This window comes from Bos mutus, chromosome 8, assembly GCF_027580195.1.
Source record: "Bos mutus isolate GX-2022 chromosome 8, NWIPB_WYAK_1.1, whole genome shotgun sequence".
NCBI classification, from domain to species: domain Eukaryota; kingdom Metazoa; phylum Chordata; class Mammalia; order Artiodactyla; family Bovidae; genus Bos; species Bos mutus.
Genome location: NC_091624.1, coordinates 34763440 through 34777127, shown reverse-complemented (window position 1 = coordinate 34777127; position 13688 = coordinate 34763440). Strand labels below are relative to the sequence as shown.

Sequence of the window (13688 nt, the reverse complement as noted above, 5' to 3'; positions counted from 1 at the left end):
TATACTCCAATATAAACCAAAAAGTTAAGAAGAGAGAGAGAGAGCTAAGGCAGCAGCATCTGCAGGTTGGAAAGACAGAAGCTGGAAAGCTTGTCTGCATTCAAGGGAATGCTGGGGCATGGGCTCTAGGGGGAGGCCTTCTGCCTTAAAGCCCCTGGGACCTTAGCTTTCCAGACCGGTAGGCACGGGCCAGAAGAGCTAGGGGTTGTCAGCAAGAGAAAGGTGTGTAGCAAAATGCTGGGCCTTTCCACTGCTTTGTTGACAGTGAAACCCTTCTTGAAACTTCTATTAAGCAAAGCTTAGCTCAGTAAAGAGCCCTCAGAGTTGGACATCACCTTGACTGGAGTGACAGGAAAAGGTTTTCTCGGAAGTCTGCCTCACTGCCTGTCCATGCGTCTCTCAGCTGTCTGCCCTAGCCTGGCCCTTCCTCCCTCCTTCCTAACCCTAGGTTAGTCTCTGTAGCTGCTGCTTTTCTGATTAGTGGGAGTGATGAGAGGGCAGAGCTCAGAAGACCTGGTGTTGCCAAGAACCTGGTGGAGGCACGTGAAAGTCACCAGTAGGGGGCAGCCCAGCATGCTTCTTAGTCTTCTGGTCCCATCCAGGAGCTCAGGGGCAGGGAGCAGAAAGCTTTTAGAAGGTTTGGTTTTGGGTAGTCCAAGGAACCAGGGACTCGAGCCCAAGTGTGTTTGGTCACCTAGTAACTGAGAAGCCCTGGAGTTCATCTTCCCTGTGGTCATTTCTCTTGTGGCTTTCTCTGTCTCTGTCTCTCCCTCTTTCTTTCCCCCCTTTCTCCCTTCCTTCCTTCCTTCCTCCCCTTCCTTCCTCCTTTCTTTCTTTTTTCTTCATACACTTAAAAAATTCATAAAAGTGTAATGACATAACAGTAACTTCAGGTGCTTATATTCAGAACTGATACTTAAATATTTTTGTCTTTTTTGTTACAAAGGCATTTTTCTTTTAAGAAAAGAAGTAGTTTAATAAAATAGTTTAACAGTTTCTGTTTCTTTATTCCTGACCCAAACCCATTCTGCTTTCCCAAGATGACTTTCCTTGCATTCCTCTTTTTATACCTTACAAATATCCCTCACTATGTAGTATTGTTTTATGTCATTTTATTGTTTTGCTTTAAAAAAAATTTTTTTAGAGTATAGTTGATTTACAATGTTATGTTACTTTCTCCTGTACATCACAGTGAATCTGTTATTCATACACATATATCATCTCTTTTTTAGATTCTTTTCTCATATAGGTCATTACAGAGTATTAAGTAAAGTTCTCTGTACTTAATAGTTATCTATTTTATATATAGTAGTGTGTATATGTGAAGCTCAGTCTCCCAATTTATCCCTCCACCCCCCCTTGCTGTGTCTTTTTAAAAGTTCACATCAATTGTTTTATATTATAAGCACATATCAGTCTGAAATTTTGCTTATTTTTTTTCTCACTTAGCATGAAGATTTCTTTCTGCTCAAATATGAAGATCTGGTTCAATCCAATAAAAAACCTCATTTTATTGTTTCTTAATTGATGGACCCTTGGGCTGTTTCCAGCTTTTTATTCTGACTGTATTACAAGTGAATATTCTTGCATATGTTTCTCCTCATGTGGTTCTCAGATGAAAACCTAGAATGGAATTGCTGGACTCTATAAAGCGTGTGAGGTAGAATTTTCTAGGATACTGGCAAATTACTCTTCAAAGTGGTTGTGTCAGTTTATGCTCCCCCGAGCAATGTGAGAAAACTAACTGATCCTTAGAAATGCTTTATATAGTCAGCTTTTAAACATTGTGTCCAGCTAGCAGGAAAGGAATGGTAAGTCCATGTTATTTTAGTTTGCATTTCAGATTCCTTGAGGGGTGAGCAGCTTTTCATATGTTCCTGGACTGTTGGTGTTCCCCTCTGTGAATTGTTTGTTATTAACTTTACTGGCTTCCAGTCTATGATTCCTCCTTAATGGTACCTAAAAAAATGTTTCTTAAGGGGTAGATTTCATGAGCAGTTTCTGGCCTACAGCTATGTTGTGGGCATCTGTGCAGATGGTAACTTACGACAGAGAATTCTTGGCATCCACAGGGGCACTTGCTGACTTTTGCATCCAGCTCTTCTGTTGATTTTTTTCCATTTGACCAGGAGGAAAATCCATTCTTTATCTGGCATTCCTGCCTCCACAGTGGAAGAATATTCTCCAGTGACCACTTTTCATAATTTCACTTTTTTTTTGATGGTTTTCAGCAAAATCTTCTGTCTTGTCTTAGATTCAAGAAGAGTTATGTATTGCCTAACATCTGACTTATTTTTCGTCTCATGATCACTGTAAATTTACCATTGACTAAATGTATCTTCTTTTTCTTCTCTTCCTGGGCATTGGTCACTGGAAAGCTTAGAATTAAGCTTGTGGTCCTTTTCCAGCAAATATTGGGTTGGCCAAAAAGTTCATTTGGGTTTTTCCATTAGCTTGTATAGAAAAACCCCAATGAACTTTTTCGCTAACCCAAAATATATGTTTTAAACCCAGTTCCTAGCTTCACTGATATCTCTTCCCTGGCTTTTCTTTCTTCAGTGCCTTTTGTTTTTATGTTTAGCTCATTGTATTTTATTGAATACAAGTGTTGCTGCTGCTGCTGCTGCTAAGTCGCATCAGTCGTGTCCAACTCTGTGCGAACCCATAGACGGCAGCCCACCAGGCTTAAGTGGGGAGTTTATAAATTGGAAATCTGATGAAAATGAAATAACAGTAAAATAAAGGGCATAAATAATTAAAGGAAAAGGTAAACATTAATGCTTTGTGCCACAGACATTGATTAATACCTCCTGAGTGTCAAGCCCTGATGCAGTCAGTGACGAGGCAGGCAGAGAGAGCTGAAGAATCTGAAGATTTCAGAACAGTGACAGCCACCATGCCAGCTCAGCTGTGAGGAGGGAACAAGTTCCCTGGAATCCTGGTTGTGACCCTGAAGGAAGCCTTGCCTACATCGTTTGTCCTTTTCTTCTGCCAAATGCATGAAAAAAGCATTAAAATATAGGGCTCTCTGGAATGTGGTTTTTTATTGGGAAGTGATTTGGAAGAAGGAGGTTACTATGGTTTTTACTGGAAAATGTTAGTGGATTGAAAATCTTGGGGGAAAAATATCTAAAGTGTGGTAATTTTGAAATATCTCATAAAAACTCATGTTAAAAACTGTTGTTTGGTAATTAGGGTGGAGTCTTAAAATGTTTCTTTCTGTGTGAAGAAGCAAAGAAGGGAGTGAATCCTTCCTGCAAGTCTATTATGTTCCAGGCTCCCGGTACTGGGGAGAGCCTCGCTCTTTGAGCAGAAGATGCTCCCCTGTCTTGGACGTCGCCTGGTGTTGCTTTCTTATGTAACAGGAGACAAAGTTTTTGTGGGTCCTTTTAAAATTATTTCTCTTTGGTGTGATTTGGTTCTCTCAGAACCTTTTTATTTTATTTCTAAAGTTTGTTTTCTAAAAATAGGTGTGTTATTTTATTTCTAACATTTATCGTCTAAAAATGGGTGTCCAAATAGTTACCATGTATTTTGATATCTTTTTCCTTCTTTTGGATTGAGCAGAAGGGACCTATAGATGCTATATCTTTTCCCTCATTGGCTATTATTTTTCTCATTTAATTAATGTTGTTAACAGTAGGGTTACATATTTGTTTTCAGTGTCTTAATTGGGATGTTATATATCTTAAATGTTTTGAAAAAGAAAGGGAAATCCATTCTAATACAACTTCTTGGAGTGTCTATGGAGCTCCAAGTGTTGCCCATTCATTCTTCTATCCCTCCATCTGTCTGTCCACCCTTCATCTTTGAAGACCTGCTTTGTACGAGGTGCTTTGTTAGATGCTATGGTGCATGTTGTGGTGGTTTAGTTGCTAAGTCGTGTCCAACTCTTGCAACCCCATGGACTGTAGCCTGCCAGGCTTCTCTGTCCATAGGATTCTCCAGGCAAGAATACTGGAGTGGGTTGCCATTTCCTTCTCCAGGGGATCTTCCCAACCCAGGAATTGAACCTGGGTCTGCTGCATTGCAGGTAGATTCTTTACCAACTGATCTAAAAGGGAAGCCCCATGGTGCATGTTAAGAATTACAAAACAGGATCCACCTATCTTCAAAAAGAGGTCATGATCTAAGAAAAGGGAATAGACAGATGCTCAGATAACTTCAGCACAGGGTAATTCCATGGTAATAGGTTTGATAGCTTTGTGTTTATATTACCGGTGACTTTACTGGTTGCAAGTGACAGAAATTTCAGATCAAACTTTCTTTATGAAAACTAACCTCAGAGACAAGTGGATCCAAATGCTTTAAGTGGCATTTTCAGAGTTCTGTCTCTCTTTTTATCTCTTAGCTGTCTTTCCTCCTGTGTGCTGACTTCATTCTTGAACATTACCTTTCCCTGTGGTAGAAATATTTCTCATGGAATCCCCAAGCCTGTGTAATCTTTCAGCTAAGATCCCAGAGAAAGAAAAAGGCATTGTCAAAGCATTCATCTTTTGATTTTAGGGAAGCTTCTCATTAGTCCAGTCAAGGTTACAGCACATTTCTAAGCCAGTCATAGCCAGGGGGATGGGCTCTCTGTGCAACCAGCATTACCTGTCTACTCCTGTATGTGAAGGACTGGCAGATGGGGAAGAGGTTTCTACAGAGAGTGAGCGTGTGCCTGCATGCATATGTGCTAAGTCGCTTCAGTCGTGTCTGACTCTTTGTGACCCTATGGACTGTAACCCACCAGGCTCCTTTGTCCATGGGACTCTCCAGGCAAGAATACTGGAGTGGGTTGCCGTGCCCTCCTCCAGGGGAATCTTCCCAACTCAGGGAATGAAACCACATCTCTTAAGTCTCCTGCTTTGGCAGGCAGGCTCTTTACCACTAGCATCATGTGGAAAGCCCCTCTACAGAGAGTACACGAGGGCAATGTGGGGTTCGTGAAATGTGGCTCCTGAAAGGAAAATTTCGTTTCATTACTGACAAAAGCAGAAAGAGTGGATCCTGGGCCAGGAGAAGAGAGGGTTTGGAGGAAGGGATGAAAGGAGAGAAAGGGGGAGGGGAATCTGCTTCAGTGTTTCTGGAGGTAAAAAGAAGGAGGGACTGCTACTCTTGGAAGGTGAGCACAGATGTGACTTGTCCTGTGTGTGGTGGTGCCAGCATCCCTGTGGCTGTCACAGATTGAAACGCTTTTGAGAGGTAGTGGATGCATTTGTAAGTTATTTTCACCTCTGTATCCAGGGGATACCTTGAGTGGAGAGGCAAACTGAACTTGTTAGTTGAAAGAGTGATAAAAATTTAATAAGAAACCTGATGGTCCTGTCATTGAATATGAAACCTGCTCAACCATGGTTTCTCCTTGATCACACTCAGTATTCCTCCCCTTGCTGTATTTAAAATAAATAGTGCGGCCAGGTGGGTGGAGAGGGATCACCTTGAGCAGTCTGGTGAGGTTGGATGGAAGTTGCCTAATTTTTATGGATTTCCTGCATTGAGTCTTGAGTTTGCACTCTGTTTTTCTTTTCTCTTTTTTTGCAGTTACATTGCAAATCAGAAAAGATTAGAAATCATCAACGAAGATGATCTTGAAGCTTACGTGGGACTGAAAAACCTGTGAGTACTCAGAACTTGCATACCTTATATCAGAACTTTTTTATGCTCTGTAATAGTCAGAGGGACGGGTGTTCATTAGTTCTAACATTCACGCCATTGTGTACTTTCTTAGGACCATTGTGGATTCTGGATTAAAATCTGTGGCTCATAAAGCATTCCTAAAAAACAGCAACTTACAGCACATGTAAGTAAAGCTTGATTCTTTTGTTTCCCAGGACCCAATTTATTCAGTGTTTTCCTCCTCTGTTTATTTTCCTCCTTTCCCAGCTAGAAATCTTCTTTTTAAAAGTTAGTATAGCTTCGACAATAGCTTAGAAACATTAGCTTTGATTTCTGAATAGCTTCAGAGGGGTACTTAGAACAGCCTACTTATTCCCTTTCATGAATTTCTGGGCCATTTCCATCTTGGACAGAGCAATAGACCAACAGAAAGGAGTCTGATGTGAAAACTATGTCCTGTACAGCGTTCTCGATTCTTTTCCTTGGACTCATGACATGTTCCCTGGAAGACATCAAACTAGTGGAATTGAAAGAAACTGACTTGGCCTTGGCCTTCACAGGGAACTAAAAACTGCTCATGCACTTTCTCCTACAGTAGGTCCTCTTTTGAACCTTCATTTTCCAAAAGCTATCTGCTGTGATTGATAAAAGTGGAGAAAAATCAATCATGAAACATGCCAGAGGTTCAGACGATTGTAACAATAGCAAAGGCTTCCACTGAAGTCAGGGTGATATCAACTGACGTCAAATGGAAATAAGACAGTGGGATCACTCAGGTTGTTTACTGTTAAATCCTCTTAGACGATGGCACTTAGTCAATAAGGTGTGGCCTTCCTAAGATGTTTCTTCATGAAGCAGAGGATTACCCACCCTTAAGCTCTGATTGTCACCCCCCACACCCCAAGTTTTCAGTAGGAATTTCTGTGGGAAGACTGTTGCTCTTGTGCTTTGCAGGTTCTCTGCAACAACACCTTATATATTTCATAGTCTATAGTTGACCTGCAGAATTCTTAACTGCTTGATCTCACTTGATTTTTCTAACAGTTGGTAGGAAGGATCTTTCTGATTCCCATTTCATAAATGTATTAATAAAATCAGGTCTCCAGATAGAAAGTGGCAGAATTTTGATGCAGGGCTCATCATGGCTATGTTCTTTTAGTAAGAATACAGAAAATAAAATGTGTTTTGCATATAATGAGAGAATCATCCCTTGTAACATTTGTCCTCTTTCTTTGTCTTGGGTAGAACAGTTCCCTGACTGTTGCTCAGGCCAGTCTATAAAAGAAATCATTCTCTTTGAGTAGATTGCCTGGATACTCCATGGTGATTTGTTGATCTTATGAAAAACCTTAATTTCATCAAGCTAGTACAATGCCTTCATATTTCGTAGGTGGCATTAATGATGAAGTCAATTTGAAAATAAAGTCTGTAGAATTAAAATGCAAAACTTTTGGAGAAAGGTGATAAAACTCCAAGAAACTTTATTAACACATTTCATTTAGAGGCTTTTTGGCAGCATCTCTGTAGTTGGTTTGCCTGCACAAATTTTGATGTCTTTATGTAGGCCTTGATAACATAAATAAGAGAGAAGAAGTTGAACACAAGAAAAAGGTGAAATGCTCTAATGCAGTCACTTAAGTGTAATGAATGACCTTGGTGGTTATGTACTGGTATTTTCATTACTGCTGACTATAGACCTGAATTACTCAATGACTGCATTTTACTGGCTATTTTACTACATCACTTCCCCTGACGTTATGATCTAAAGAGTGGGCTATGGTTAATTATTCTGGAGAAGGAAATGGCAACCCACTCCAGTACTCTTGCCTGGAAAATCCCATGGACATGGTTAATTATGGTTTTACAAATAGACTTATTTATGATTCTACTGTGCCTCTTCTATTTTCCCTACTTTCCTTGTTCTAAGATATTTACATGAAAACGAAAGCCACCTTTTGTAATTTTTTTTTAGGCTGATATATGGTAGGATGACTTTAAAGGCATTCTCTGGGCTATACGTACTTATCTAAAGTCAATTATTTGTCCAAGTCTCCCAAAGAGGCGTCATTTGAAAATAGGAAACCAAGGAGATGGACATAATCTAGTTTTTTAACAGCCAACAGTTGGGAAGTCTAATTATTGATCAAACTACAAACATTACTGATATTTGTGGTGATTGTCAAATGGTAAGACAGCATGAAGTCAGGCTGATATTTAGACAGAAATCAGAGTGTCAGTAAGCTTCAGATAGTCACATGACAAAAGAGGCTTCTAATTCATTTCAGCAGTTGGCTTTAGGAAGTGGCGGGGAGGAAGGGTTGAGTCTGGGTCTCAACCTCTTCCTATGACTGAGAACTCGGGGTGCTGGTGTGTTCTCCTTGATTTCCTGAGCAGCATCCTTAGTTGACTCCCAGCACCATGACTGTACGGGAGCTGATAAAGATCTGTGTATGAAAGGCTATTTCTCTCTACCCCTGGGATATACTGATTATCTCTCTGAGTTTTCCCAACAAAATAAAAATATTCACAGGAGCATCTGTTTCACTTTGGGCTTTAGGGACATTCAGATTGGATCCTGTCTGTTACTTTCATCATTCCTCTCCTACAGTGTGCTTATTTAGTACCCCACGCTGACTGTCCGGAGCCCCCTAGGACTGATCCCTGAGTTTATTTCTAGATGCCTTTAATTCCTGCCCAGTCCCCGAGAATTCAGAAACTGTGAGAAAAACCAGTATTTGTGTTTTCCAGGGGCTTTGCAGAGGTGCTAATTAGCTCCTTTGCACAAGTTCTATAATCAAACAGTAAGAGGATTGTTGATTTTTTTTCCTCCTCTCCTCCTCCCTTTTGGCTTTTGGCCCCAATAATAAGTATGGTTCATAAAACTCATCTTGTTCCCGGCTCTGGGCTGTGCTGCTAGCAGCTCGACAGGGCAGCTGCCCCTGTGCTGGCTTGCTAGCTGACCTGGAACTGTGACAGTGAGTATGTCCTCTTTCTTTGCATCCTCATTCCTCATTCTTCTTGGGAGGAAAATAAGGTTTTTTTTTTTTTTTTTCCTTCAGAAGAATGGGGATTTGTGATGAAGATGAAAACATGTGTGCCTCACAGGCTGTGGAGAAGACACACAGAGTAACTTGTCAATGTATTATACTCTAGTGAAACCCATTTGTAATTCACGTTCCAAAAGAAAAGATTTATGTGGGCACATTTTACAACTTTCCTCTGGATTATTTTTTCATGTGGGTGAGCACTTTACACTCAGTGTGAAGAGAAAAGATGCCAGCATAGAAGAAAGAGGGCATCTTGGTGTGAGTGAAGTTTGAATGAGAGGAAGTCTCAATACAGAATTAAGCTGGAAGTGCCCATGTGCCTTCTCGAATTATGAGCTGCCAAAGTGGCATTTTCTTTATCCATCCACTGACTAGTGTTAGTTCATATATTAGCTCCTCCTGGTCCTTAACTTCTCTCTGGAGGAAACTGGCCAGACATACCAGGAGACCCTGACGCATGATTTTGTGGGATGGATACAACACACTAGCCTCAGTGTGGCCAAGATTGCTCTCCTCTTAGCTCCCCCATATTTACCTGACTCTCAACCCAGTGCTCACTTTGCTAAACTGGAATCATACACTGAAAGGCTCATCGCAAACTGTTGAAGGCTCAGCTGTTTTGTAAAAGCTAATATTTGTTTTACATTCATGTTACTTATTTAAACACATGTCTAGAGGCCCAAGCATTGCACCCTTTTAAAATAAATTCGACCAGTAAACAAATTCACAGGAGTCAGCTGGCAGTATTAACGCTTTGAACTCCCCAGCTCAAGGTCTCATGGCATGGAACACTGGAAACTAAAACTCCTGTTTCATTAAATGAAACTATTAATATATATATTTGAAACATGTCAGTAAATTCGTTAGTATTTTTCAGTCGCAAATAGCACATATTTTCATTGTCTGGATGGTCCAAATCTTCAAATGATATGTTGCTAGACTATTTGTTCTGGACAAAATCTGAGACATTATTTGTTTATCTGGTATTTTGTTTTTATTGTTCTCATTGTGAATTTTGTTTGGTTATTTGGAAGTCATTTAGAAGCAAGCACATGGAGTTAATCAATAGGTATTATCTTTTCGATTAGGATGTATTAAAGTCAGTTAACATTCAAAATTTTGTGTGTCATGTTAATATTTCAGAATATTCATGATGCTCTTTATTTTTGAAGTATCTTTTCGTCTAGTGAGTTTTGCTTTAAATTTAATTTAGTTTAATCCTCCTATTAATTGTTCAGAAAGTCAAATATCTCTAGGAGGTATATAACTTGGCTCAGAATATGGAAAAGAAACTTTTGGGTAAAAAAGAGATTTAAAATAGACATTATGAAAATTATAAACCCCCCACCCCAACCCCACTTTCAAGCAAGAATTATAGCAGAGGCAGGAAAAACTAAGATATCTCAAGGTGAAAGAAAAAGATTACTGGATCTAAGTAAGGCAGGAACCATGATCAAATAAAATTATGTTTTGAAAAAAAATTCTAAATACTTTATTCCGGAAATGTACACTTGTAATTCACATTTAATGTTTTTGATTCCTTTCAGCAATTTTACCCGAAATAAACTGACGATTTTGTCTAGGAAACATTTTCGTCACCTTGACTTGTCTGAGCTGTAAGTAATAATTTTGTATGGCATTTGCGGAAAATAATTTCAAAGGGAAGTGTAATTAAGTATTTTTAAAAATAAGCGATGCTGCAAATCTATTTTTATATCAAAATTTGAAAATGAGTTGAAAAACGATTTCTTAATTGTGGGCTACTTTTTTTTATTCCTTCACTAGAGTATGATTCAGCAGTAAAAAAAATAGAAATCTCAATAGTAATGTATCATTTATGATGAGTTTAAATGTTTTTACATAAAGGACTTGTTTTCTAAAGGAGAGGAAAAGATAAGGGTTTTGTGTGAAAAGTATGGCTACACATCTCATAGCGTTGGTTTGGTTTTTGTTCTGTCCAGGGCCTAATGGAGAGCAAATGCATTCAAGGAGGAAATATTAATACCAGTGGGCAAAGCCAGCACGCACTGTTGGTTTATGCTCCAAATGACAGTGCCCACTGGCCCTTAATGAACACTGGAGTAGAGACAACCCTCTCCCTACCCACCTATCTTTGTGAGATTTCCTACAGGGTCGGTCACTGCATTCAGGATTTATCCTCATGCCTAAATCCCTTTTGTTGTAAAACAATAGGAAAAACAAAGAAATTTATTGATCTTTGATAGCCAGCATTTCCAAGTGTGCTGAATTCTTATTCATTTGTTTATTTGGCTTTGCCAGTTCTTTCAGTTGGGATCTTTTAGTTCCGGCATGTGGGATGTAGTTGCCTGATGAGGGATTGAACCCGGGCATTGGGAGCTCAGAGTCTTAGCCACTGGACCGCCAGAGAAGTCCTCTTAATTCTTGTGCTGTCACTGTGAAGCAAATATAAACTGTTGACATTCCTACGCAAAGAACCCTAAAGCCCAGGATGTGTGTGTCAGAAATGAGCAAAGGTGGACCAGGTCTTTGAGTACTAGGCAATACCTTTTTCTTAACCTATATGTGGCCTGGGATGTAGGGTCCACCTCTAATTCACAAAGAAATTGTGCAGATTAGAAGATGCCACTAGTAGAGCAATGCCAAGTTAATGAGTTAGGTAATAAAGAGAGTTACGTGGTGGCAACTCTTTTGGAATAAACATAATCCAGAAGGTGGCAACACTGGTTTTCTAACCCACCAAGAGTTTAGTTGAGGATTAACTGAGGCTTCTGTTGGCCTATTTTAGCAATGAAGCCTATGCATGTGTGCTCAGTCGTGTCCAGCTCTTTACGACCCCATGGACTGTAGCTCACCAGGCTCCTCTGTCTCTGGAATTCTCCAGGCAAGAATACTTTAGTGGGTTGCCGTTTCCTTTTCCAGGGGATCTTCCCAACCGAAGGATTTATCTTGGGACTCCTGCATTGCAGGTGGATTCTTTATATCTGAGCCATTTGAGTTAGGTTCTAACTTAGGGCTGGGCATACAAAGCTTAAGGAAGACATGTGAAGTAGAGTAAGCTACTTAGTATAAAAATTTTGAGCATCACTGCACAGACTTTTTGTGATGGGTTAAAAATTGGATTCTGGTTTCATTTTCACATGTCTCAGTATTCTCCCTGTAGCATATTTGATCAAGTCACTCAACAAATGTTAACTGTGTGCCTGTTACAAATCAAACTAACATGACATTAGGCCATGGGGATGTAAGGAGAAAGGTTTGTGCATTCCAGGACTCTGCTATCCAGTGGAAGAGGTAGAAGCCTAAACAGATTAAGTCTAACCTGCTCTAACCATCACTGCAAAAGAAGTCTGCTCAGTGTGTGAGGAAGAAGCCAGCTGTCTGCCTGTGCTGTGTGGTCGGATGAACACTGGTGTATTTATAATTGAAGATCCCTTTGCTTCTTTATTCCTTCTTAGTTTTTCATGGATTCAAAACACCAGGAAACAACTTAGTTAGAGTTTAAACATTGTGGATTCAAAGGCATATTCCATACCCAGTAGTGTCAATTCTTATTTTGGTGTTGGAGGGATATTTGGAGGCTGTCAAGCCAACACAAATTAAATTAATATGCCTTGACCACATTTTCCCCAAAGAAACTCCTGGAAAAGTCTCCAGGGATTCCCTGAGATTCTTAGAATCCAACCAGAAAACCACAGGAGTAAATGATGTTGCAAAGCCCAGGTCCTGTCCTCAAGGAAATCTCAAGTATTGTGGTTAATGCCAGGCAGAGTCTACATAATGATTTTAAATGGCCTCATTTAAAGGCTCATTTCCATAAATGGAAGTCATCTTAAATAGGCCACTGAGTATTATAAAAAAGCATTTAAAGATTTTTTTCTTGTGGTTTTTATTTTCCTCTTGACTACTTCCTCCTTTACCAATCACAGGCCACAGGAGTCCGAGGCAGCATGTCTGAATGGTGGCTTTCTCTGTGGACACCCTCTGACAGGGGCTAAGTAGCTCAGCCTGTAGCTCAGTTGCCCTTGCTCTCAGAAAACCTGAGGTTGGGATGGGTGCACGTGCGTGTGTATGTGTCTGTGTGTTTTTCTGTGTGTGTGTGTATGTGTGTGAGAGAGAGAAAGATAGAAAGAGAAAGACAGAGAGAGAGAGAGAGAGAGAAAGATGTCCGAGAGCTTCCTTCCAGGTTCCATCAGTCACATTCACTCCAATTTGACTTTCTTGCACCAGTCAAACTGGACTGTGATCATGTCATTTGGAAAGCCGGGAGTATACCCTCCTGGCACTCACACTTTTGTCTTGTATTCATAATCTCATTTTTAGATCAGATAAAATTGCTCTGTCCTCCACTGAAGTTTGAACTTATTAAGTGGTAACACTTGAATCTCTAACCTGGTTAAAAGTCAGTATGTTGATGTTCCTGAAAACTTAACGTTGGCTTCTTCCCTTAAGATCTTCAAAACAGTGTAATAACTCTGATAAATTTGTCATGGCATCTTATTTTTCTCCATCTTATGAGACATTGTTTTCTGTACTACATTATGGTTATTTCTATTCCTATCTTGTTTCCCTATGGGTCTGAAAGGTCTTATATCACTTTGCATCCTTTAGCCTCTATGGAGGTGTTTACACATAGCAGAAGATCAGTGTTCAATTAATGAGTGAATAATAAGTAGTTATACTATAAAGATGGGTGTGTCTTCCACAGATTGCCAAATGGAAGGAATTCATAATGTTATTAGTGCTTTGTTAGACACTTTTATAGCTAAAACTGAGAAAGAGAAGGCTGATTGAATTTCATTTTTGTTCCATGTAGAATCCTGGTGGGCAACCCATTTACATGCTCCTGTGACATTATGTGGATCAAGACTCTTCAAGAGACTAAACCTAGTCCAGAAACTCAGGATTTGTACTGTCTGGATGAAAACAGCAAGAATATTTCACTGGCAAACCTGCAGATACCCCATTGTGGTAATATACCTTTAAATCAATGAGTTCTATTTGCTATTAATTATCTAATTGCCATTGTGTGATAGAGAGACCATTACCCAGATTTTGTAT

General features: G+C 39.8%; 1 protein-coding gene across 7 annotated transcripts in view; it reads left to right on the top strand.

Annotated features, from left to right (window-relative positions):
- NTRK2 (neurotrophic receptor tyrosine kinase 2) overlaps positions 1 to 13688 on the top strand; it is a 408028-nt gene that overhangs the window by 32751 nt on the left and 361589 nt on the right. For all 7 annotated transcript variants that reach the window (XM_070375397.1, XM_070375394.1, XM_070375396.1 and 4 more), the window contains exons 4-7: positions 5527 to 5601; positions 5714 to 5785; positions 10196 to 10264; positions 13444 to 13598. In XM_070375397.1, the coding sequence (XP_070231498.1) occupies positions 5527 to 5601; positions 5714 to 5785; positions 10196 to 10264; positions 13444 to 13598 (371 nt within the window). The remainder of the gene's footprint in view (positions 1 to 5526; positions 5602 to 5713; positions 5786 to 10195; positions 10265 to 13443; positions 13599 to 13688) is intronic.